The sequence below is a fragment of the Megalobrama amblycephala genome, linkage group LG7 (assembly GCF_018812025.1).
Source record: "Megalobrama amblycephala isolate DHTTF-2021 linkage group LG7, ASM1881202v1, whole genome shotgun sequence".
Lineage (NCBI taxonomy): Eukaryota > Metazoa > Chordata > Actinopteri > Cypriniformes > Xenocyprididae > Megalobrama > Megalobrama amblycephala.
This window is the reverse complement of record NC_063050.1, coordinates 40,042,412-40,069,726: the sequence shown is the minus strand read 5'-3', so window position 1 is coordinate 40,069,726 and position 27,315 is coordinate 40,042,412. Positions and strand designations below refer to the sequence as shown.

General features: G+C 36.9%; 2 protein-coding genes across 8 annotated transcripts in view; one reads left to right on the top strand and one right to left on the bottom strand.

Moving 5' to 3' along the window:
- The window catches only part of micu3a (mitochondrial calcium uptake family, member 3a), a 38,122-nt gene extending 31,169 nt beyond the window's left edge, over positions 1-6,953 (bottom strand). For 2 of the 7 annotated variants that reach the window (XR_007185872.1, XM_048197431.1), the window contains exons 1-3: positions 6,354-6,953; positions 4,492-4,636; positions 731-762 (exon numbers count right to left, since the gene is read on the bottom strand). Coding sequence is in view for 6 of the 7 variants with exons in the window: in XM_048197431.1 (XP_048053388.1) it covers positions 731-762; positions 4,492-4,636; positions 6,354-6,659 (483 nt within the window). In the remaining variant the exon portion in view is untranslated. The remainder of the gene's footprint in view (positions 1-730; positions 763-4,491; positions 4,637-6,353) is intronic. The other 5 variants (XM_048197429.1, XM_048197434.1, XM_048197428.1 and 2 more) reach the window with 4 other exon arrangements.
- Positions 6,954-7,946: 993 nt separating this feature from the next.
- On the top strand, positions 7,947-11,237 carry fgf20a (fibroblast growth factor 20a). Its single transcript, XM_048197436.1, has 3 exons — positions 7,947-9,455; positions 9,932-10,035; positions 10,230-11,237. The coding sequence occupies exons 1-3, from the start codon at positions 9,179-9,181 to the stop codon at positions 10,473-10,475; spliced, it is 627 nt and encodes a 208-aa protein (XP_048053393.1). The 5' UTR covers positions 7,947-9,178; the 3' UTR covers positions 10,476-11,237.
- The last annotated feature ends 16,078 nt before the right edge of the window (positions 11,238-27,315 follow it).

Genomic DNA, 27,315 nt, shown 5'->3' with positions numbered 1-27,315 from the left:
ACTTGGCACCTGCACACAGTGCCAAAGCTACCAATACCTGGCTTAAGAACCATGGTATCCCTGTTCTTAATTGGCCAGCAAACTCGCCTGACCTTAACTCCATAGAAAATCTATGGGGTATTGTGAAGAGGAAGATGCGATATGCCAGACCCAACAATGCAGAAGAGCTGAAGGCCACTATCAGAGCAACCTGGGCTCTCATAACACCTGAGCAGTGCCACAGACTGATCGACTCCATGCCACGCCGCATTGCTGCAGTAATTCATGCAAAAGGAGCCCCAACTAAGTATTGAGTGCTGTACATGCTCATTCTTTTCATGTTCATACTTTTCAGTTGGCCAAGATTTCTAAAAATCCTTTCTTTGTATTGGTCTTAAGTAATATTCTAATTTTCTGAGATACTGAATTTGGGATTTTCCTTAGTTGTCAGTTATAATCATCAAAATTAAAAGAAATAAAAATTTGAAATATATCAGTCTGTGTGTAATGAATGAATATAATATACAAGTTTCACTTTTTGAATAGAATTAGTGAAATAAATCAACTTTTTGATTATATTCTAATTATATGACCAGCACCTGTATGTGAGGGGAAAAAATTATTCTCAGGACTGTACATTATTTGCATGCATAAATAAATTTTGAAATGCAAACCTATTTATTATTTATACATAATTTAACTGAGCTATCAAATCTACATAGCATGCATTAGCAATAGTTTTATAACAGACCTGTTTGTTGAGGGACCTCCAAGGTTTTTTGACTATGGAAAATGGACAACCAGAGACAGACAGCAACAAAAAGAAGCAGAAAGAGGGTGGCCGGTGAGATAAGATCAGGATAGGGGTCTTGTCCCATTTAACAATCAGACAAAACAACAAGATTGTTTTTCTGCTCAGCAAAATCCTGCAACAAATGTTTCAATCAATGAATTTCCCACTAAAATATCTCTGTGTGAGAGAGAGGCAGTTCACCGTCGGTGTAAATGAAGAGAGCTGGACTAAACAGTCCTGTTCTCTGTCATAGCAACCAGCAATCAGCCCCATGGAGCTCTGCTCAGAGGCTCAAGGTCAGTTTGTCCCACAGAATTTGCTTCAGGTGTCAAGAGCATGCAGCATAACCTGAAATAATGCAACTACTATCTTGAATGTATCTTTATTTATGTATTAAAGAGTTAGTTCACCCAAAAATGACATTTCTGACATTAATTACTCACCCTCATGTCGCTTCACACCTGTTAGGCCTTTGTTCATCTTCGGAACACAAATGAAGATATTTTTGATAAAATCCAATGGGTCAGTGTGGCCTCCATTGTGTATCAAACTGCCAAAGTCACGTGAACCATTGAAATTACTATACGTTTCGAAACACTTATGATGTAACAAAGTCTCATTTACTGAAATCACATGATTTTATCAGTTTGATACATGCTCCGAACCACTGATTCTAAACAAAAGATTCGTAAAGCTTCGAAACTTCATGAAACAGTGTTTTGAAATCGCCCATCACTAGATATTGTTGAATAAAGTGGTTATTTTGTTTTTTGGCACGCAAGAAGTATTCTCGTCACTTCATAACATTAAGGTTGAACCACTGTAGTCACATGAACTGTTTTAAATATATCTTTAGTACCTTTCTGGGCATTTGAAAGTGTTGATGAACGAAGGTCTTACGGGTGTGGAACGACATTAGGGTGAGTATTTAATAACATAATTTTTATTTTTGGGTGAACTAACCCTTTAAGAACTTACATTATTGTTACAAATGCTGAAACGAATCAACAAAATTTACAAATGATACATATCACATTAGAATCACACCTCCCTTCTGCTATTCATGCTCCACTAGAGCTGTACTGGATGAATCAGCGTTTTTAAAGGTGCCCTAGAACTTTTTTTTAAAAGATGTAATATAAGTCTAAGGTGTCCCCTGAATGTGTCTGTGAAGTTTCAGCACAAAATACCCCATAGATTTTTTTAAATTCATTTTTTAACTACCTATTTTGGGGCATCATTATAAATGAGCCGATTCAGGGTACGCTGGCCCTTTAATTCTCCTGCTCCATGCCCACGGAGCTCGTGCTTGCCTTGAACAGTGCATAACAAAGTTTACACAGCTAATATAACCCTCAAATGGATCTTTACAAAGTGTTCGTCATGCATACGTTGGATTATGTGAGTATTGTATACTGTTATATTGTTTATATTTGATTCTGAATGAATTTGAGGCTGTGATCCGTGGCTAACGGCTAATGCTACACTGTTGGAGAGATTTATAAAGAATGAAGTTGTGTTTATGAATTATACAGACTGCAAGTGTATAAAAATTAAAATAGCGACGGCTCGTCTCCGTGAATACAGTAAGAAATGATGGTAACTTTAACCACATTTAACAGTACATTAGCAACATGCTAACGAAACATTTAGAAAGACAGTTTACAAATATCACTAAAAATATCAGGATATCATGGATCATGTCAGTTATTATTGCTCCATCTGCCATTTTTCACTATTGTTCTTGCTTGCTTACCTAGTCTGTTGATTCACCTGTGCACATCCAGACGTTAATACTGGCTGTCCTTGTCTAATGCCTTTCATAATGTTGGGAACATGGGCTGGCATATATATATAAATATTGGGGTGTACACCCCAACTGTTACGTAACAGTCGGTGTTATGTTGAGATTCGCCTGTTCTTCTGAGGTCTTTTAAACAAATGAGATTTATATAAGGAGGAGGAAACAATGGAGTTTGAAACTCAGTGTATGTCTTTTCCATGTACTGAACTCGTTATTTGACTATGCCAAGATAAATTAAATTTTTCATTCTAGGGCACCTTTAAACAAATCTCTTGAATGAATGATTCAATGACAAATGCATTTTAAACAGTCACTTATCGCCACCTACTGGTGTAACTGGTGTAACACTGATATAAACTTTATTTGAAGAGTCAAGTTGCTTTTAAAAGGTGATTTACTCCATTTTGCTACCCTAAACATATCCGAACTATAAACTTTTATCCCAGTACTTCTGGACCCTTTTCTGTGATAACGCATTTCCACAAATTATAAACATCACAAATCTAGTAAAGTTTTTAATATTTTCATTTTTAAAAAATGTAACACATTTATAACACACGTTTATAGTGTTATATTAACTTAGCAGTAAATGAAAACGAATTAACGTTGCTGTAAGGGTGTTTTTAATACAACGGCTGAGGGAGTGATGGCAAATCTTTCTCTCTTCTGACTGCTGTAATCAATCTTTCGATCATTTTTCCCTCTTTTGGAAAGCCATGGATGCTAATGAATTTTTTTTTTTTGTTTGTTTGTTTTAAGAACAAATGCAAATACAAAAATGATATTTGATGTCTTTTCCCATTCACCGCTATAGAAGTTTACCCAACTATGACGACTTGAGAACCCTGGAAACATGAAAAGGGTCCATATGAATTATTGTAACAGAAATAATTATACTGTGTGGTTGAAAAGACTGTTTGTGAAGCAGTTTCATACCTAAACATGACAACTGCTTTCTCTAGCTCAGCGGCAGCGACAATGCAGATTTGAATGTTCAGCTGTGCTCGTACTTGTCAAAGGTTTAATAGACAGAGGTGAATCGTTTAGGAATAACATCACGTGGGTGTTTGAATCAAGATTGTGATCTTTTAATGATTAATAGTGCAACTCTATGCTCAGTCTTTGTCATAACATGGAGCAAGCACAAACAATAAAGTTTTGCAGGTGTAGCATTAATGGATGTCATGCTCCTTTTATATAAGATTAATGCCTGTTGTGTCTAGTGGAACATTATGACATTTATTGTATTTATTCTATCAAGACATGCACTTCAAAGACTAAACAACAGTAGAGATTGAATCCAGCTAAGTAACACGTAAGCACTGCTGTGGGTCTCTTGAATAGCTTTGATCTGGCCCATTAAGACCTACTAACATTCATTTCTAAAAATTATTAATTGGCATATTATAAGATTAAGGCACAACAACAAAACATTTACTTCACACTGATGTCCTAATTAAACAGTTTTATGTGCACTATGAAGTACTGGGGAAAAAGAAACAAGTCATACTTCCCTCAAATAACAACATAATAGTTTATTTTTATCTCATTTAAATAAATACGTAAAACAGAGACACGTAGACATATCTCTTTTCCTCATGTTTAAGTCACTTTGGATAAAAATGTGTTTGCTAAATGTACAAAACAAAATGATGCATATAATCACAGACCTCAGTTAAGTCTACTTGCAACTAGTTAACTTAAATGGTTAGAGAAGACCACATTAGGTGATTCCAAGACCATCAAGTACTAAATTTTTTTGGTCTTCCTTACTTAAGGAACATTTTACATGAATTTTAGAGTAAGGCAAATAAAGCAGAGTTTACAGTAAAGAGCTTTGCACTCTGCTGCTGTCCCTACAGTAGATTAAATGAAGTATAACTCTGAGTTTAGATGGAGCATGTGTGTTACTCACCGCGGGGCTCACTCATGGTGACCGACTCGATGAAGTTCTGAGGAGTCATGTACAGCTGTCCCTCATACTCCACTGAGCTGAAGAGACGGAAACGATGCTCATGAGACGACATGTACACGTCACCTTCGTCAAAATCAAACGGAGCCTGCAAGAACCAATGACAAGCAAAATCTTACATCTTAATCTAAAAGTTTTTAGTGTTAAATTGCTAATCATTATGTATAGTGAAGCTGTCTCTGTTTAGTCAGGATAAACAGATAACATCTGTTTCATCTGACATCAAAAGGTCATCATGAAGGGCGTCATGTAGAATTGTTCTGCCTTTTGTGTCATGAAACTCAGACATTTTTCACACTGGCACACTATATTATTTCCATGTGGCACATATTGAATGACTCAATATAAAATATAGATATTGAAATACTAAAATTTAGATTTTATTACCCAACTAATAAAATCGTACTGTCCAAACTAAATAAATGTACTATTTGTACATTTGTAACTATTTTTAAATTATTTATGTATGTTTATGTATGTGTGTGTATGTAAGTGCATATATATATATATATATATATATATATATATATATATATATATATATATATATATATATATATATATTATAGTACCTGTCAAAAGATTGGAAATGGAAATTATAATTTTGTTTTGTTTTTGAAAGAAACTCTTATGCTTGGTGACTCTTATGCTCACTAAGGCTGCAATTATTTGATAAAAAAAAAAAAAAAAAAAAAAAAAAAACAGTACAAACAGTAATATTGTGAAATATTATTACAATTTAAAATCATTGTTTTCTATTTTAATAATTTTTAAAATGTAATTTATCCATTTGATGACAAAGCTGAATTTTCAAGCATCATTACTCCAGTCTTCAGTGTCACATGATCCTTCAGAAATCATTCAAATATGCTGATCTCTTAAAGATTTATTATTACTCTAAAGATTTATTATCATCATTATTATTATTATCAATGTTGAAAACAGTTTGGAACCTATGGAACCACATCATATGCATGCATTTGCTTTCATTATAGTTTTGTTTGTAAACAAAATTTAAAATTTGAATAAAAAAATAAAAAAGGTGTTAATGTGCATTGCACTGTCAAAGACATCAATAGTCGTGCTGTTTGATGTAGGCTAATGTATATGTATGTGTACAACAGCAATACATAGAATAATGCATTTGAATTGAACACCACTTGATGGTAAAAATTATTTATACGCAAGAAAATACTATTTCATCTCTCTACACTAAACTAAGTCAAAGACAAGTTTTCTTTAATGTGGTAACACACACAAGAACTGCAACGTTTCCACCCCAATCAAGAAAACATTTAGTTACTAAGTGGAACAGTCAGACCAAAACATCTGGCAGCCCATGGAAACCAAATCTGACCGTCTGCCAAAGGTACAAAAATCCCCAAAATATGTTTATAAGCACGTGCCAAAGAATTCTGTGCTTAGATATGACAGCCCAACTCTGATAGGGTACTGTTTGACAGGCCTCTATGATACAGCACAGATAGGTGCATAGCTGTTTTAACCAACCGTAACGCTCGGAGAGGCTATGTGATCTGAAACAGTCACTCGTGTGCGCAGTCATTTCAGCACCATGACCGGGGAAAGCGCCCTTCTTCCTGCTGCAGCATCACACAATTGCGCATTGTCATGGTCTCGAAGCATTATGACTGTCAATTCACGAAACTCTACAGCATGAAAGCCCGATAACAGTTCATGTCCCAGAAGCAGTTGCATAGACTTGACATTGAAAAACCCTTGCCAGGAAAAAAACACTAACAGGAAGCAGTGTTACGTGGCACTGAGAACAGTGGGAACAGTCATACCTTCTCCTTTGCGGCCACAGCGGGTAGTGAAGGCAGCAGTGCCCGACAGCCCGTTCCGTTTTTCGGGGCTTTTCTAGCTCTGAATCCGCACATATCTGAATAATAATAATACAACACGGCTCCTCCGGCCGCAACACCCACAGCAACTGCTATTCCTCTGCGTATGCATCGGTTATCCTTCTCCGGGGAACGAAAAAGAGCATTCCGTGGAGCTGAAGAAAAACTCCTAAATATACCTCCTAGTCTGCGCACAGCGGCCATTATTGTTGGTATGACAGAATTTGTGCAAGATTCTCGAGTTCTCATTCATTCATCGCGAGATTATGTGCTGCTCCCTCACCGGGATCACCCAGAACAGATCAGCAGCGAGTCCAATATGTCCATTTGAACTCTGGTCGCAAACTTAGCCTATATAATGTAAAATAAACTTACATAATGATATGAAAAACGGTTGCCAACGCATAAGTAAGTCTAATTACTTGTCAAATTCAGGCTTGAACCCCCACAAAAGAAGTCAAAACAAAAGGTGCGGTGTTCTTTTTACACGATTAACGTTTCAAATAAAGTTATAGTTGTTACAAAAAAGTGCGCTACACATGTCGCGTTTGCCTGATGAGGTAACCATAGCAACTGTAAGCCGCTCGAGCGCTTTCCTTTTATTACAGTAGATACAGAATACGTCGACAAAACATAAGCACAGTCAATTTTCGTTTTATTATAGATTTACATGTAACAAGTAAACATCATATAAACAAATATAGAAATCTGTGTTTTGTACTTTAGAGCGGCAATAAAATTTTTGTTGCGCGAGACTTGTTGCTGCAAAATGTAAGCTACCTCAGTGACAGAAATTAAGTCTACTTCTTAAATTTATTTCTTGCCACACCCTGTCTACCAAGTAAACATCTAAAAAATTAAAGAAATTTTTTTCAACCTTCTCATATTCAGACAATTTTAAGATCTATTCACACATACTTTAGTGTGATTACGCGAATCAAAGTTTTGCCAATCGTACTGTACAGTCATTGAAGTCAGATGACTCAATCGGGATCCGACGCAACAGAGTGATCCACGGGACAAGTTAAGAATTGCTGAGTGCAGATGCGGGTGATATGTGCGCGTGTATTGAAAAATCCATCCCGCGCAGACCTCTAATTCATATGAACTCTTATGAAGCTTTTATGAAAAACGCCAAACTCCTATGACGTGTTTTTGGTTTACCCATGCAGCAAACTGTCAATGTCACCACGAAACCTGACACATAACTGACATCTCTATCGCAAGTGATCGATCCACTGCGCCCGTGGATTGATCCTGCTCTAGCTGACCACATTGATTTTGGTTTAAGGTATTTTTGGAGATCATAAATACTAATGAGCTAAGGGGAACGACGTGGGAGAACGTGTCCCTTGAGAAAACCGTTGATAAATCACCTACGGTGGGAGTGATCTATCCTCGTGAGAGATAGCAAAGTAGGGGTAAATGTTATGATTCTATATATATATATATATATATATATATATATATATATATATATATATATATGACAAATATTAACAAATACATGCTAATAAATTGGTGGATCTCCGGGGATAGTACATTTAAGCGCAGTTGATTGCGCGCGCATTTGTTTTAAATTAACAAGGCAACACCAGATCCATACCTAAGTAATCTTTCATGTAATATCTACTTTGAGGCATGTTCTTAGCTGTTGGGCTGGAAAATTTCTATATCAATCACTCATAGTATCAACGATTTGCCATCAAACATTTCGTTTCCTTTGTGTTAATGACCCCTCTTTTGTGCGTAATGAATCTTTGATCTTTGATATCTTTGATACTTCATCTGAACTCATGTTATGTTGGAACTGTTCAAAGGCACGTTGACATCAGTCAGAGTTGACAGCGCAGTGATGGCGTTTTTGCACAGATGTGCAGGTTGTTTTGACTTTTCCTTCTTTATTCTTTTAAAGGCAGTTACATGCACACTTTAGAGGTCATATAAATTTACACCTGGCTATCGATTAAGCGAAAGTCTAAACCCAAGTATAATGGTATAAACCAAGTCGCAAATCAAGTACAAGAGACTTTTTGGCATCAACTAACGCACACACCTTGAAGTCTTGTCTCTCTCTCTCTCCCTCTGCCTCGCGTTCTCTATCGAGCACCGCCCCCTTTCTTTTCCTTTTTCCTCCTTGGCTTCCACCTGCTTCACACTAGAGATTCGCCAGAGCGCGTCAGTGCGCGTAAACCCCGGGGAACGGAACGGATCGGTACACAGTGCGCATCCCTCTTCACCATCCAACTGCACTTTTCTTTTCCTCGTTGCGCACTCATCTCCACAATGTTGCTTTCTGCACTTTTATCATAATCCATCAATGGATTAAACGCGTGGATGCAGATGAAACCGATCATCAAAGAAGACAGAAGAAGAGGATCAAACGATCAAGGAGTTATGTTTCAAACAGTCATCTATAAAGGGCTCCATTAGCATATGTCAAGAGGGCATTTACATAAGGGCCATATTTAGGCTGCTGCTTCAGAACAGAGCCAGTCACATCCAGAGAGCACAAGAGGAGAGAAGCCGCATAAGCTTGTGTGCTGGAGTGCGTAAGAGAGAGTATTGGATACGCAGGGGACCGGAGCAAAGGGGAGTAGCCTGGAAGGTCGAGAGAGCATGTGCTAAACCGAGAGGGAGCGAGCGAGAGAGAATCGGATGTAAACACGCATTGACTGTCAAAGCCGCAAGCAGTGACTGCGCAAAACACTAGGGAAAGAGAAACCACAGGGGCTCTCCTCACGGCAACTTTTCTTCGACTGTCGGTGATGGGTGCAATCGGTGAGCTGGTGGGCAGCTTCTCTCACGGCTTTGAGAGCTTTGCGCACGGGTCTCATTTCGTCCTCACGCCCCCCGGGGACTCCGGTGCTCTGATGAACGAGCACATCGTCTCCGCCGAGCGCCTGTCACGCAGCACTTCACCGGACCTGACGCATCTGAAAGGGATCCTCCGCCGGCGGCAGCTCTACTGCAGGACCGGCTATCACCTCGAGATATTACCGGACGGTTCGGTGCAAGGCACGAGAAAAGACCACAGCAGATTTGGTAAGTATTGTTTCATTATTATAGTCAATGCTACAAAATATTGCATGTCACTGTAAATAAATTAGTACTATAATAATAACACTAGCTATATATATATATATATATATATATATATATATATATTAGGTACTTGTGTATAGAAATTGACCTGGACTGATAATGATTATTTTAACGGTTAAAAGTCTTTGTTACTTAATATGCATCATGATTAATGCTGACTGCTGGTCAATCTCTACTTATGTAACTGCACTCCACTGTAATGTAAAATGTGATGATATTATTATGACGATGGTGATTATTATTATTTTCACGGTCATAGGCTACTGTGTTCAAATAATGTTCATTATAATATAGCAAAACACAGTGATTAAGTGTGAAAGACGTCATGAATTAAGTATAGGGCAGGTTGATGCCACTATTGCAGGTGCTTGTCCTGCTGTCTCAACTGAGAACTAACAGCTGTGCTTTTCTCACAGGTATATTGGAATTCATTAGCCTCGCTGTGGGGATGGTGAGCATCCGTGGTGTGGATAGCGGATTGTATCTGGGAATGAACAGCAACGGCGAACTGTATGGATCTGTAAGTATACAGCATAAATGCTACTACTGCATATTACTGAGTAATGCAACAATTAATTTCATTCATAGCCTCCCTGTGCTAAATTGAGAGTGTGATTTATGGTGCAATTTCAAATAGCCTCTGGACATAGTTTATCCTTCTGTTTGTACTTATTATGCATGGTTAACCCTTGCTTTCCCCTCTCTTTCTCTTAGGATAAGCTGACAGCGGAGTGTGTGTTCAGGGAGCAGTTTGAGGAGAACTGGTACAACACTTACTCTTCTAACCTGTATCGACACGGCGAGCGAGGATCTCATTATTACGTAGCCCTCAACAAAGACGGAACGTCTCGAGATGGAGCCCGCTCTCGGAGGCACCAGCGCTTCACGCATTTCTTGCCGCGGCCTGTGGATCCAGAGCGCGTTCCTGAGCTTTACAAGGAGATACTAGGTCACAGTTGAAACCACTGAACCTCACACTCAAACCTAAAAAAAAAAAAAAAGCACCTGCATGCTCTTTATCCCCCCCAGACAGACCTGTCTCAGGAGAAAGCAGTGCAGATGGGGGGGAAAGAGGCCCTCTTCTGCGGCCAAGGTTGGAGCAAATGCAGGAGATGGAAAGCCCTTGACTGCAGTGGCAGGAACCAAATGTCTGGACTCTGGATAGTTCCTGAAGAACAGAACACTGCTTAGGATCCATTCACCTGCTATATGTAGGGATTTTGGATTAAAAGAGAACAAATTACCACTGGTGGACCTCTCACCAGAGAATAATGGACATCTACTACTACTGAAAATTCTAGAAGGCTTCTGAAGGAATTCTGCGAAATGCTTTTGAGATTTCATACTCTTCCAAACACTGGCATGGACAAGCAGGAGACATAAACTCCTCCAAACATTTCTCTTTAGGTCCTTTAATTTATGTTTTTTAAAGATATTTATTTTATATATTTATTTATTTTGAAAGTATATTTTTACAAGAATATATGCAAGATGTAACAGGACGTCATGAGAGCTTTATTTTCTACCACTATAGAGACATGACTTCTAGAGATAGAACTACTGAAGAAAGTATTTTCTTATATGAGTTGTTAATTTTCGGTTGTATGTGATCCACCTTGGTGTCCCCCCGTTTTTTTGTTTATCTCTCATGTCATTAAACCAGATCCTTAAGAGCCTGAGAATGTTCCAGAATTCACTGGGGAATTAAACAGTTCAAATGATTGCATTTTGTTGTGTCTGTCTTTTCAGTAGAAACATAAGGTCACCTGTCAGAGGTGAATGGTTATTGAATTTCTATTTGGAGAAAGGAAAAGGAGGTCAACTTTTAGGGAAATGTAAGCAGGGACAGCAGGTGTCTACAGCTGTCTGATTTTCATAGAACCTTTTGCGGGGAAATCACTTAATCGCTTAAAAGCCTAAATGGTTATGCTAAACAGTAAACATGTAAGTCACGATAATACGATTTGTAAAAACAATGTTAAAGGGTTAGTTCACCCAAAAATGAAATTCTGTCATTAATTACTCACCACATGTTGTTCCAAACCCGCAGTGCTTTCATTCGTCCTCGGAACACAAATGAAGATCTTTTTGATGAAATCTGAGAGCTTTCTGCCCCTCCATTGAGAGCTACTCAATTTAAATTTTGATGCTACAAAAAGTTCATAAAGAAAACTAATCTGTATATATTGAGCGGTTTAGTCCAAATTTTCTGAAGAGACTTGATCACTTTTTATGATGAACAGATTTAATTTATGTGAATGACACCGTGTGCACCTTCTATATATTAATATTGTCCTTCGCTGCTTTGGAAAAGCTGCTTGTGATGAACTTTGATTCATCATGTGACTCTCATCACCACTGTGTTTGGTGGTTGTCAGTATATTACAAAGGTACAAAACAGATATTAGTTCTTCAATAGGTTGGTAAATTAACATTATATAAGTTAATGAAATGCATTTTTTTTTTTACTGTAAATTTAACAGAATTTTTTTACAGTGTGTAAAATAAACAGTTATCAGCCATAATTATTACAATATAAACCTTTAAATTATACGGTTTTGAACCGTAAAATAGACAGCTGTCCAGTAAAACCTAAAACATTGCTACTGTATTTTTTACGGTAAAGTTCTGGCAACCACAGCTGTCATTTTTTTAATGTAAATTTTACTGGGATTTTTTTTTTTTTTTTTTTAGTGTAGGCTTTTATTCACATATAAACATTGATCAGCGAACATAAACAGAAGCTCAACCGAACCTGCTTGAACAAACGCGCAAGAACAAAGCTCTTCCGGAAGTTCAAACGTGCTGTGTAACACACAAAAATGAAGCAAACATGCTTGAGCTTCCGTTTACCACAACTGATGTGTGAGTTGGTGAATGTTTACATGTGAATATAAGCCTAAATTCAATCTGTTCATCATATAAAGTGATCGAGTATCTTCAGACAACAATCTCTTTATGAACTTTTTGAAGCGTCAAAGTTTCAATTGCATAGGCTGTCTATGTAGGAACAGAAAGCTCTCAGATTTCATCAAAAAGATCTTCATTTGTGTTCCCAAGATGAACAAAAGTCTTACAAGTTTGGAACGACATGAGGGTGAGTAATTAATGAGAGAATTTTCATTTTTTTAATGAACTAACCCTCTGATTTCATGTTCCAGGATCTTTCCATTTCACTAAATTCCCTGCTTTCTCTGACACCCGCTGTTAAAAAGGCAACACAATGCTAACATTAAAACACAATGACCTAAAAACAAACTCCCCTCCCCTTCTTTTCCTACGGCAACCTTCTCAAGTGACACCCTGGGCTGCAACTCTGGCCTGTGGGAAGTCCTCCACAAAGTGGCCTTTTCTTTTTCTAAGTGTCTTTTGAAAGCCATGCACTAGGATTAAAAAAAAGCTCTCAAAGCTGTAGTAGAATGCTGGATTGTGGGATATAGTACGTTTGCTGATCCAGTGCAGATGGAAGTTTTCTTAGGAAGCATGAGGTCACGATTACGTGTGGTCTGAAACACCACAATTACTGACTGACAAGTGCTTTGTTTTTCTCACCTCTTATTTCTTTCTATTTGATGCTTTTCACTTCCTATCCTTTCTTTCGGTTGTGATTCATGAGCTTTGATTACACTCGATGAGCTGGCTGCCTGTCTGTGAGAGTGAGGTGACTGTATGTGTGTTTAAGGAATGATACTTTTTAAGTAATGTAAGGGTAGAGGTGGCTCTTTGCACACATGCGTTTCCAAAATAACACTGATATGTGGGTGCTCCGTCAAACTACTGAGAAATAGGGAATTCAAAATAGTAGACATTTAGAACTCATTTTAATTCAAAATGCATATAGAATAAAAGCAGTTCTTTTGAATTTTCTATTCATAAAAAAATATGTAACATGGTTTCCACAAATATATTAATCAGCACAACTGTTTTCAACATTGATAACGATAATAAGAAAAGTGTCTTGACCAACAAATCAGCAAATTGGAATGATTTCTGAAGGATCATGTGACACTGAAGCCTGGAGTAACGATGCTGAAAATTCAGCTTTACCATCACAGGAATAAAATACATTTGAAAATATATCAGAATAGAAAATAGTTATTTTAAATTGTAATAATATTTCACAATATTACTGTTTTTATTGTATTTTTTTATCAAATAAATGCAGCCTTGGCATGAGCATAAGACTTTTTTTTTACTAACCCCAAACTTTTGAATGGCAGTATATATTAAAAAATTTAAAATAAATAAATAAATAAATAAATAATATTATATATATATATATATATATATATATATATATATATATATATATATATATATACACACATACATACATAGAACAGACTAAATCTAAAACGCAAGATTGTCAACTCTCAGAAGTGTGGCAAATGTTGCCTATAATTTTTCTGGGTCTATTATAAGTACAATATAAAGTAGTGTTTCAACCCATCCCATCTGCTCAGTCAAGATATTTCATGTTTGTATAACATGTAGAATGAAAATGTATGTTGAAGTTATAAATCAAAATCTGCTGATTCAAATGACACTCGTTCTGTTATCTATTAACATGATCTCAAATCAAATTGTAAATCAAATGTAAAATTTCTTACAGTACACTGAAAAAAAAAAGACATGATGGTGAATAAATCATGACAGAATTAAAACTATCCCTTTAAGGTAACAATTAAAGGTTACCATGTTTTACAGTGTACGGTACATCAACATTGTTTTCTAAATGTTGAGTAGCAGCAGACAGAGAAATAAAAGGAGAGAGTTTGTCCTGTGTAAAAGTTCACAGCAGAACTTTACAGCTTACATAACTGACATTATGTAGGGTAGGAGTGTCTGAACTGTGTGTCTTTTCCCCTTTTTGGGGGGTTGGAGGGTGGGATGATTCTTCTATTTGTGTGCGCAGGCACATCAGCAAGCTCTGTGCATTGTGTGATCTCCAAATCTCTGTGATGATGAGCCAGGGGTTCTCCTAACTGAGAGTCAGTCGGCCTGCACACACCCCAGCCTGCACACACACACATACACACACACACAGGGGTTTTCCCCCAAGCAGAAACACTGCTACAGCTAAGGATGTGGTGAGGCTGATGTGGCCAGATCGACAGATCTACTTTTTATTATTTTTTACCTCAAGAGAGAGAGAGAGAGAGAGAGAGAGAGAGAAAGTCTATGTAGTCACATCTCTCTCTCTCTCTCTCTCTCTCTCTCTCTCTCTCTCTCTGTGTGTGTACACCTTTGTACCTTTGACTTGCCGCATGAACACCTGTGCAGTTTTTACCTGAGCCACAAAGACATGCAGGTGAAAGATCACTCACTTCAACACCTGTCTTAGAACAACACATGTGTTGTAACTGTCCAAAAAAACCCACACAGACATATATACACACACGCCACTGATGATTAGAATGAGAGAAGTGTCAGATTTTGGATGCTTGAGGGAATTGTTGTTCTGCTAGGTCATTTTTCCACGTGTAAACATAGAAATGGGAATAGGGAACAATTTTTTTTGCTAGGAAATTTCTTGGTCTGCTTAACTTACAGTATCTCTTATGTCACCACTTGCAAAGCAGAACAGTCAAGTTTTTCTTTTTCTTTACAGCTGAATGATTTTTAACATTTGAAGTTTTGAAATTCATCTTTATATGCAAAATTCAGTTCTCTGTTTGCTGCGGGTTTCAATGTATATTGTGTTAAAATATAAATAAAAATCTGAAGGCATCTCAATAAAGCAAAATAAAGTTAAATATATAAATAAGTGACGGTAAAGACATTTATAGTTTGGATAAACTTAAAATGTGTTTGCTTCTGGTACCATGTATATTGTGAGCAACTTCTGAGTTATAATAATGACTTCTGAGACAATAGATAGAGAGAAAGTGAAAAATAAATAAATAAATAAACTAATGAGTGTGTTCCTATTTCTGCCACCATGTTTGTATATGTTTGAGGTTGACAAGCTCATTATAAATGCAGCTATGTTCATTGTTAACAATCATATAACCACTAATTTACCTAGTACACACACACACACATATGTTGGATTTCCATGTTTTAAGAGGACTTTCCATAGACAATGATTTTTATACTGTACAAACTGTATATTCTATCTTTGTTCCACACACACACACACACACACACGCACACACACACACAGTTATTTCTATCATTATGGGGGAATTCCATACACTGAAGTAATTATTTTCGTGATTTGTTATCACAACATTTTTTCTTTTGTCAAATCACCATCAATAATTAATGTGTTTCAGATAACATCATATTTTGAGTTTCTGTTGATTAAACCAATAGCCTCCATTGTATTAACTACATTTTTTAATTCCAATGGACTCAAAATTTTAAGGCAACCAGGTACTTTTTTAAGTTAAACCAACAATTCTTTTTTTACAGTATAGGCATAATTGTTTTTAAACTGTTCAAACTGTATATTCTATCCCCCTACAGTAACCCTACTCCTAAACCTACCCATCACAGAAAACATTCTGCATTTTTACATTTTCAAAAAACATAATTCTTTATGATTTATAAGCTTGTTTCCTCATGGGGAACTAAAAATGTTCCTACAAGATCAAAATTTACTGGTATTACTATACTTGAGGGGACATTTGGTCCCCATAACATAGGGAATACCAACACACACAGACAAACACACATACACACACATGCGTGCGTGCAACTAAAGCAAAGACTTCAGAGATCAACAACATACACATTCAATCATTACATTTTTTATTTTAAATCTAGTGTTGTAACAGTGTGCGAATTACGGGGGGGGGGGGTCTCAAAAATATTGACAATGTGTTATTTTGACGTGCAATTTCAGTTTTGTGTAATGTGATCACCGTGGATTATTTTGTGTAAAATTGTTATCATTCATTTATGCATGACGGCGATTTAAACCCAATTCACTTCAATAAAGATAACTATACATGCTATTCTTGTCATGAGCATCAAGGTGTGGGGGCGCTGCAGTGCAAATTCCACTCATGTTTAGTGCGTTAACTCGAACAGCAAAGCAAGCTGACCCCAGGCCTGTGTTAAGGTAAGGCAGGTTATTCGCAATTATGTGTTGTGGCTGAGTTGTTATTAGGACTGCGTGACTCTCGATGTATTAGACCTAATTGAACAGAAGAATTTTGGTATTCTTCTGTAGCCTGACGAGTAACTTTAACTGTTGTTCATGTGAACTCAAAAACAGTGACAGTGACAGCCTGAGGCTTTGTTTATAAACTATTTGTGGGTGGCTGTTTGTTGTATCACTTATTAATTTGTGTCGATAATATATAATAGGGTAAATCCTGTATAGTGATTTAGCCTATATAGTGCTTGCATAAAGCAAGTAGTGTACACAGTCATAGCTGTATCTTTGTAACTCATCGTAAGTTCTCTTTTGAGGCACGAACCCCCCCCACCCCCATTATAAAAAAAACAAACAAAAAACAAGTGGGCTCCCCCAACACTGGATGTACAGGTAGGCTTAATGGCTCACCTATTGGCCAATGTAAGGAATGCATGGAATTTACCATGGTACCATGTCTAGAAAGCCATTAACATACTGACTGTCCACCTCAAGAAAGTGTGAGGATAAATCCAAAATGTTTACATATACAGCTTTATTTATCCAAATAGAGGAAGTTGGCTGTGACAGTGCCAGTTTTAGCATGATGGATGAGGAAGACTAAGTCTGTGCACCCCATCCTGAACTTCTCTTTAAGCGTGGGGAGGAGAGAGATTCAGTGCTGCCTCGGGGTTCAGTTTGAATGACAGCACGCTCCCAAAAGACGATCCTCTAATTTGCATGTCTTATTGAGAACATGCCTTATGTCAATGCAGCAGATTTGGCCTGCAGTTCAGTTTTACATTCTTAATGGGATAAAATGCTTCAGATGAGGAGAAAAAAAGAGGATGTAAAGTGTACCATTCTATTGCCATTCTCTTGCCGTCTACATGTTTGTTTAAAGGGATAATTCATCCAAAAATGAAAATTCAGTCATCATTTATTCATCTTCATTTCGTTTCAAACCCCCAGACTTTTTTCTTCCGTGGAACACAAAGAAAGATAATGTGTATAGTTAAATATGGCATGGCAACATGCATTGGGCCAGTTTAGACGTGAACAATATCATATACATAAAAGGCAAAAATGTTATAAAAGAGGGGAAGAGTTCAATTTATTCCTCATGAAAAGATACTGTATGGTTTCAGAAGACTTGCAATAGTGCACATAACTCATTCTGACTACTTGTATGCAGTGTGGTTATTGTTTAAAATGCATGGATACATGAAATGTCTGTACGCATAAATATTTGATTAAATTTATCTTCAAGGCTAAATATTAAACTTTGATTATTTTTGTTTAAACATTTCTAATCATTGATATAAAAACTAGCTGTTATGTTGAATCAAAGCATTTTAAATAAACATTGTTTGAATTAAACTGCAAATTAAGAAGGGGTGTAATCATTAAAATATATATAATGTGTGTGCAAAAAAGAACAGCAAAAAGTATAATATTAAATAGCTTTCATTACATATAAAGATGAAATAAAATAAAATAAAATGCAATATTAGATGAAAAACCTACACTTGAAAAAACCCTACAAATATCAGAAATGTTGTCTTGCTACTAATGGAAATTAAATAAGTTTAAGTAGCCTACTAAAATTACTAAAACTGAAATAAAAGCAAATAAAATCTAAATAGAAATATAAAAAAAACCTAACAAATAAAACTAATAAAAATTACAAAAGCACATAAAAAACTACTTAAAATTAAATAAATGTGTAAAATATAAAAATATATAAATATAAAATAAATATATACAATTAAATACTATAAAATAATAAAAGTAAAAAATAATAATGTTGAGTTCCATTGCAAAAAACCTAGTCCATTTGACATATTTTCTTTTAAATTCGCTTTATATATATATATATATATATATATATATATATATATATATATATATATATATATATATAAGTGAATTTAAAATTATATATATTATATTATATATTATATTATATTATATTATATTATATTATATTATATTATATTATATTATATTATATTATATTATATTATATTATATTATATTATATTATATTATATTATATTATACACCAGGCTCCTATGTTTAGGTTCGGTAATTTCAATTTAATGGCAATGAAAAGGTTATTAGTCAGTTATTGGAATACTTTATTTTCAAAAATGTCACTTTTGTCAATTCATTGATATTTAACAAATTTGACTGTCTTTTGCTGCAAAACCAGCTACGTCCATGCATGCTTTTTTCATGAAAACCTCTAAGTCCACCTCTTAGGACAAGAAGACATAGTAAAACATCCGTTTCTGTCAGTTTTACAGCAGCAAAAGGAACACTGTAGTGTTTTCTTGCTACTCGCAAAATCCTGTCATTGCCACTGTAACGATGGACAAAACATAAGAAAAAAACTTTCAGCTCGGCAATTGAAAGCCGGCTCCCATACACACAGTCTTTCATCTTGAAATCATATGATTTGATTTGCATGTTCTTCTGTGGACTTAAGAGGCTTTTGCTGACAAAGAAGTGGCATTTAGCGGTTTCTGCCAACGAACCGGTATTTCTGAATGGGCAGACGCTGGGATTTAGCGGATTTGATGCTAAAGTATTTGATGAACATATACTACGTGCGGAGAGCATTCGCTCAATATCATTATCTCATTTTTGACGGAGGTGGCGTTTAGCGGCTTTTGCATCTAAAATTTTCATACATAAATAAGAGTACATTAACATTTGAATGGTACTTTAATCATACATTATGTCAGTTTTGGAGCTCACCAGCAGACACCACTGGAAAAGAGCAGCATCAACTTTTGTGTTTCATGGAAGAAGTCATTTAATTTAGGAAAGACTTAAAGGTGATAAAGAGGATCTTTTCGTCGACTGAGAAACCAAAGACTGTTACTGAGTTTTTGAAATGAGCGCATGCGTAAGAACAACCCCCCTCCTTTCGAGGGAACGCCTCCCAAAACTCGTGCACGAGTAACGGAACACGAGTGTTTACCACCGGCATTCGCTGTGTCGTGTTAGTGGATTCATTATGTCGGACTCACCGCAGGTAACTTATAATCTGCAGTTGTTACTCCTGTCTCCTGACAAAAACATTGCATGCAGCGCCTGTAGAGTGTGGAAAGTTACTGGAGCGCGCAGCTGCGTACGTCTCGCACAAGGAACGTCATGGCAGTGATTGACAAGCCAGAGGGCCAATCGTTTACGCAATTGGCTGATGTTTTTAAGGCCCTACCTCGTGCACAGATGATGCATATTAATATTATTCCTTTCAGTGCACCTAATAAATAGTCTTTCATCAGTTAGTAAAGACAATTTCAGGTAATATTGCAAAAATGTATAAAACAAAACATCCTCTTTAGCACCTTTAAGCATGAGTACATGAGGACATAATTCTTTTTTATTTTGGGAGCACTAACTAAAATAAACAACCTCTGTTTTGTTTTTATATTCTGTTGTGTCCCCCTGTTCACTCCTCGCCACTGAATCACAGTAAACAACCTGAAATATTGAAGCTCTCACAAAGCAGAATAAACAGTCTCATAAGAAGTGTCCTGAGGCACCTGTCTCAGCTTCTAAAACACACACACACACACACACACACACACACACACACACAAACATGCAGTGTGAAAGTAATTAGTTAGAGTGGAGGGGGACTGAAGAATATTGAACTCATCTCTCTCTCAGTGTCTTTCTTCCACTCTTACACACACACACACAAACACACACACACACACACACACACACACACACACACACACACACACACACACACACACACACACACACACACACACACACACACACACTACTGAGTGATGGCTTGTAAGGATATATTGATTGCAGACAGTACACTTTCACTGCTGCACTATCTGAGAGCTGCTGCAGTGTGTCTACATGTGGATGTGTGTCTGTGTATGACATTGCATGAGTTGAGCATGTTTCCCCTTGGGGTTCAATTAAGTAAGTCTATGCATATTATACAGTATCTATATGACTGTATGTATAGTTTCCCTTTAACAGTGCTTTTCTTGTGTTTTGTCATCTATACGTCCTTCAAATGACCAATTCGTTGTGTGTTTGTGACACAGTTCTAGGCAAACTGAAACACACAGACTAACTGCTATGTGACTATCTGGCTTTGATTCCGTTTAACGATTTTAACTAAATGAGAATCTTGTCTTCTCTCTCCTTTCAATTATCGGATCAATGCTACTCAGGAGTTTTTGCACCTGCACACACACACATAAACATGCATGTACCCACAGGAAAGAAAAATCACAAATGAGATTAAATAGAGAACAAATAGAGACTTTTGCTTTGGTCTCTACAGATTTTTTTGCTGAAATGGACTTAGTCATCTTTGTATTCGACAGTTTCAGAAAAGCTGTAATGTGACAAAATGTGGGGCACCAGCCCTGGTGAGACTTTGTTATGTTACATTATAAAAACAAAAATATATATAATAAAAAATAATTTTATGAGGGTTTGAATGGACCAATACCAATATACCCAGCAAGTCAGGGATTTCAGCATGAACTCAAACATTCAAATCAAATTCTTTCTGATTTCTGTCTTTCTCCTCTTTGCTTACCCTGTCTTTATCATTCCACTTCTGCTGGCCTGCATTTTATCACTTCAGGAAGATCAAAAAGCAAATCTGAAAAGGCGACAACAACCCGTATGTGCTCGCATGTGACGAATGCTGCAGGGCCTGTTCAAATAGGAAAGTCAGATGCAGGTCTCTGTACATTGCCTTGTACATCGCTGTTTTTTAAGCATCTTTCATAATGAGTGCCATGTTTTTTTTAAGGTACACTATGTAACTTTTGGCCTTCTAGCGGTTAAAAAACAAAACTGCAAGCAATTTGTGGAAGAACTTTGTTTTGGTTGTGTTTCGGCTCTGCATGACTATGCATATGAATATGGTTCTCCTACTGTTCATAAAACATTCACTACTAGGCTTAAGAGATAGTATAACCAGTTTAAATGGAAAGGATCTAAAGCTGACTAGCTGAAGACATTACTGCAGCTATACCCATTAATATACATGGTATTTCCTTGAAAATAAATTCCAGCACAGCACTACAACAACCCATGAAATGACACTTCACAAGAGATAATGCTTTACAATGAACTCTGTTATCAATTTATCTGTTGAATAAAATACAATACTTACCTGTTGAGGAATATAAAAACGCAGTCTCATTGTCACTTTTACATATTTCAAATCCCTTAGTTCTCGCCATCTCTGAAAAGCCAAGCCAATCTCGATTCTTGTTTTATTATGAGCTCTGTTGCATTTTCTTTTTGCATGCAGAAGTTCCTCTGCCTTTTTTTTAAACAGGTGAACCCCGCAGGTTCGAGATTTAGCGGCTCCCTGTCAACCTTTCTTGCTCGTTGTGACAACTAACCTATGCCACTCCCACATGCATCAAAGTACACCGTAAAACAGAAGAGTGAAATTAATTAAATTAAATGAGTTAGTTTTACTCAAATAATAATGAAAGTTCATGGTACTCAATAGAAAAAAGTTGTGTGAAATTCAATATTTCATTGTAGTAAGCTGAACTTTATATGATTGACTTGAGTTGCAGCAGATTTCTAATTCCCAGCATGCTTTGTGTCAGAGTGTATAAATAAATGTTGAAAATAAGTGTTACTTTGTGTGTTTTTGCACAAGATTAACATGTGATTGACATTGCTCCACTTCCACGGCTTTTGGCCCCACCCCACTTGTCACAAATTTTTTTAAGTTCTACTAACTTTAAAAAAAAATGAGTTAGTTAAATGTTTTGAGATAATAAGTTTCCTCAAATGTTTGGAGTATTCTGAACTTATTGAGTTTTACACTGTAGCCAGAACAACTTTTCTCCATTTACAGATTTGATGAGACACGCACGGACGACTGACCTAAGTACGGAATTTCGTGCAAAAGGCATCTTGCTTGGTCTAAAGTATAAACACTTACAATGGGTTTACCATATTGAATTAGGGTAAGACAAAAACACGTTTTGGAACAAGAATTGGTGTACTGACTGTTAACTTTGAACAAAAAAAAGTTATATAGCGCACCTTCAAGATGGCATGTCAAAGTGAAAGTAGTTTATCTTTGAAAAAGGCTTTGGTAAACCTCTCCAGAACCCTATGCAAATGTTCAATAATATGTTTCTACACACTACAGTTCAAAGGTTTTGGGTTCGTATAATATTTTTTGAGAAAGAAGTGTCTTATTTTCACCAAGGCTGCATTTATTTGATCAAAAATACTGTTAAAACAGTAATATTGTGTAACTTTACTACAGTTTGAAATATACGTTTTCTATTTATTCCTGTGATGACAAAGCCATTTTCTCCAGTCTTCAGTGTCACATGATCCTTCAAAAATCATTCTAATATGCCGATTTGATGCTCAAGAAACATTTCTTACTTGTTCTGCTACTTAATGTTTTTGCAGAAACCTTGATACATTTTTTTTTTCATTGTTGTTAAACATATGCAATTACAGCTTAAAAATAACATTAAAAAACAGATGGAGGCGCCTGCATTTTGTTCTATACTGCTGCACTGCATCTAGCTGTTTTTGAAGAACACGTCCTGTGTGGACAGCCCCAAAGTCAGCACTGAAAGCTCATGCAGACAGTGTCGAGATCAATCAGACAATCAGAGAGTGCGTGAGCGAGCGAGAGGAGGGGAAGGGGTGGAGGGCGAGTCTCAGCAAGCCTGTAGAGAGAGAACTGACACAGGTAACTCTGCCTGTCCATGGCTTTCTTTCTCACTTTATAAGACACAACAATAATTGTGGTGCACATCTGGTCCTGGTAATTACAGAACCTTTAATATCTAACATTACTGGGACTGGCTACAGGGAAAATCTGGACAAAATATACTTTTGACTGGACAGCCACTGCTCACTATAAATGCTGTAACAGTGAAGGCTGACATGAAAAAACAAATTCTGAGAAAGAATAAAAAAAAAGAACAGCTCTATCTCTTCTTTTCCTCCTCTCCTGCCATGGTGTGTCATCACTTCTTTTAAAAGGTGCGTGTGTCAGCGAGTGCAAAGGGAAACAACATGTACCGTAAGGGGCTGCTGTAACCTGTCGAAGAGCAAACATTATCTGGTTCAGATTTTTATGCGGTTTGTGTGTGTGTGTGCACTTCAAAAGCGCCTGGTGGTGCGGCGTGCAGCCACTTCCACACAATCACACACACACTCACACACACACTCTCTCTCTCAAAGAAGCCGCAGCAAGGAGAGGAAATTCCCTGGTTGGGAAAACCAAGGATCACTCACAATTAGATCTTGTGATAAGCAACAAAGATATCACCGATTGTGCGCATGCGTGTGTGTGTGCAGTGTGTGCGAGTGCGAGTGCATGCTTGTGTTTCTGCATGTCACATATCTCAAACCCATAAGTAATGATGAGTATGTCAGAAAAAGGGTGCAAACAAATCCTGAATCACAAACCCTTTGTATGCGTTTGTTCTGACATACACACACATTAGCTCATCAGTGTGTTTCCTGCTCAAACACACACAAACATGAGTGAGCGCCACACTTTCCATTCTCTTGCCCTGACAGCTATGCAGTGGCCATCCCTGTTTGATGTTGTCATCTCATTCCAAAGGCATTGCCAAGAGCCAGGTGGAGAAAATCTCTCACAGGCTCTGTCTCTGTCGATGCACGTGGCACTTTGTTTTTTAACATACAGGATTCTTCCACACTCCATAGTTCTCCCAAGCATGCACACAAAAGATGACACAGTAACTTAACAGTAAAGTAACTTTTGTGATTACTTAGTGCAAATGTAAAATACGCATATTTAAATACAAACTGCACATAAAATATTAATTAATATATATATATATATACACAATGGGTACGGAAAGTATTCAGACCCCCTTAAATTTTTCACTCTTTGTTAAATTACAGCCATTTAAAGCGATAGTTCACCCAAAAATGAAAATGAACTATCCCTTTAAGCATTTTTTTTTTTCCTCATTAATGTACACACAGCACCCCATATTGACAGAAAAAGACAGAATTGTTGACATTTTTGCAGATTTATTAAATAAGAAAAACTGAAATATCACATGGTCCTAAGTATTCAGACCCTTTGCTCAGTATTTAGTAGAAGCACCCTTTTGATCTAATACAGCCATGAGTCTTTTTGGGAAAGATGCAACAAGTTTTCACACCTGGATTTGGGGATCCTCTGCCATTCTTCCTTGCAGATCCTATCCAGTTCTGTCAGGTTGGATGGTAAACGTTGGTGGACAGCCATTTTTAGGTCTCTCCAGAGATGCTCAATGTGGTTTAAGTCAGGGCTCTGGCTGGGCCATTCAAAAACAGTAACGGAGTTGTTGTGAAGCCACTCCTTCGTTATTTTAGCTGTGTGCTTAGGGTCATTGTCTTGTTGGAAGGTAAACCTTCGGCCCGGTCCGAGGTCCTGAGCACTCTGGAGAAGGTTTTCATCCAGGATATCCCTCTACTTGGCCGCATTCATCTTTCCCTCGATTGAAACCAGTCATCCTGTCCCTGCAGCTGAAAAACACCGCCACAGCATGATGCTGCCACCACCATGCTTCACTGTTGGGACTGTATTGGACAGGTGATGAGCAGTGCCTGGTTTTCTCCACACATACCGCTTAGAATTAAGGCCAAAAAGTTCTTGGTCTCATCAGACCAGAGAATCTTATTTCTCACCATCTTGGCAAACTCCATGCGGGCTTTCATGTGTCTTGCACTGAGGAGAGGCTTCCGTCGGGCCACTCTGCCATAAAGCCCCGACTGGTGGAGGGCTGCAGTGATGGTTGACTTTCTACAACTTTCTCCCATCTCCCGACTGCATCTCTGGAGCTCAGCCACAGTGATCTTTGGATTCTTCTTTACCTCTCTCACCAAGGCTCTTCTCCCCGATAGCTCAGTTTGGCCGGACGGCCAGCTCTAGGAAGGGTTCTGGTCGTCCCAAACGTCTTCCATTTAAGGATTATGGAGGCCACTGTGCTCTTAGGAACCTTAAGTGCAGCAGAAATTTTTTTGTAACCTTGGCCAGATCTGTGCCTTGCCACAATTCTGTCTCTGAACTCTTCAGGCAGTTCCTTTGACCTCATGATTCTCATTTGCTCTGACATGCACTGTGAGCTGTAAGGTCTTATATAGACAGGTGTGTGGCTTTCCTAATCAAGTCCAATCAGTATAATCAAACACAGCTGGACTCAAATGAAGGTGTAGAACCATCTCAAAGATGATCAGAAGAAATGGACAGCACCAGAGTTAAATATACGAGTGTCACAGCAAAGGGTCTGAATACTTAGGACCATGTGATATTTCAGTTTTTCTTTTTTAATAAATCTGCAAAAACAATTCTGTATATATATATATATATATATATATATATATATATATTATATATAAATCCACTGCATTACACAGTTTAGGTAATATAAACTGACTACTTCTTGATTACTTTTAGATTTCTTTTGACTTGGCCTTAAATATGATAATCTTGTACTATAGTGAGTTCATTAACAAAATTAAGTGGATTAACCATTACATTAAGTCAGGGTTTCCCAAACTGGGGTTTGTGAAGGAGCTGCAGGGGGTTCAAAAGTTATTGAAAAGATGATTATTAATTTGATCATATAAAAGTAAACATTTAAAATAAAAACAATCAAAATAAAACACAAAAAAGATGAAATATGTTATTTGTTATGCCGTGTGGCCTGACTTGCGTAATTTCACAAAACTGTAAGACTTTTTGAACATACATAAGCAATAGGCTGTTTTATTAAGTATGATTTAAAAGACAGAAATGATTTAACCTTTTGGTTATAATTTTCAAGTACTATATTCATATAAAAAAATGAAATTGATTAATTTCTGATTCATTCGTGTTACAAATGCTTTCAATAAAGTGAAATTGTGTTACAGTATTCTATATGAAGAACTGATTTGGAAAATCATTGAAACTTTAAAAAAGAAAAGTTCATAAATTATGTAATGCTTCCTGTTGTTAGTGTTAGATCAATGTGTTATGAATGAAATGTGTGTTTTCTGAATGAGAATTGTTGCCAGTGTTATGTTGGTCTGAGTGAGTTTTGTAGGTGAGATTAACTGTTTGGCCAACATTCATGCTGGTAATGCAGACTGTGTGAAGAGTTTTGAAAATGTGGTTTCGGTATTGAACAATGCTTGTTAGCAACTGAAAAAAACTGTAATTAGAGTAATTTACTGCCATTTTGTGAACATTAAGTAATCGTGTAACCAATAAAAATGTAACTATAATCAGATAAATATAAAAAAATGATTAACATGAATTCCAGAATTAGTTTTTGATTTGAGCATCTTGTGCTTCAACAGAAGCAAGAACATTTATAGTACACAAAGGATTTTACATGGTAATTTACTCAGATTTGTGACCTAGAAATAGTTTGAAATGTTCCGTTTCAGACCTAAATTAGATTTAGAGTCATAGATTTTCAATGCACACACACACACTTTCAATCCAGACTATTGGACCCCACTGTACATCCCCGGACTCAAACTACAGCGAGAAAAGTGTGAGTGTGTGCTTGTGTGCTGGCATGTGTGTAAGTACCTGAGTGTGTGTGTGTGTGTGTGTGTGTGTGTGTGTGTGTGTGTGTGTGTGTGTACCTACTTATGTCACTTTTGGGTACATTCACCAGGATACACACCAGTAAACTGGGGACCACC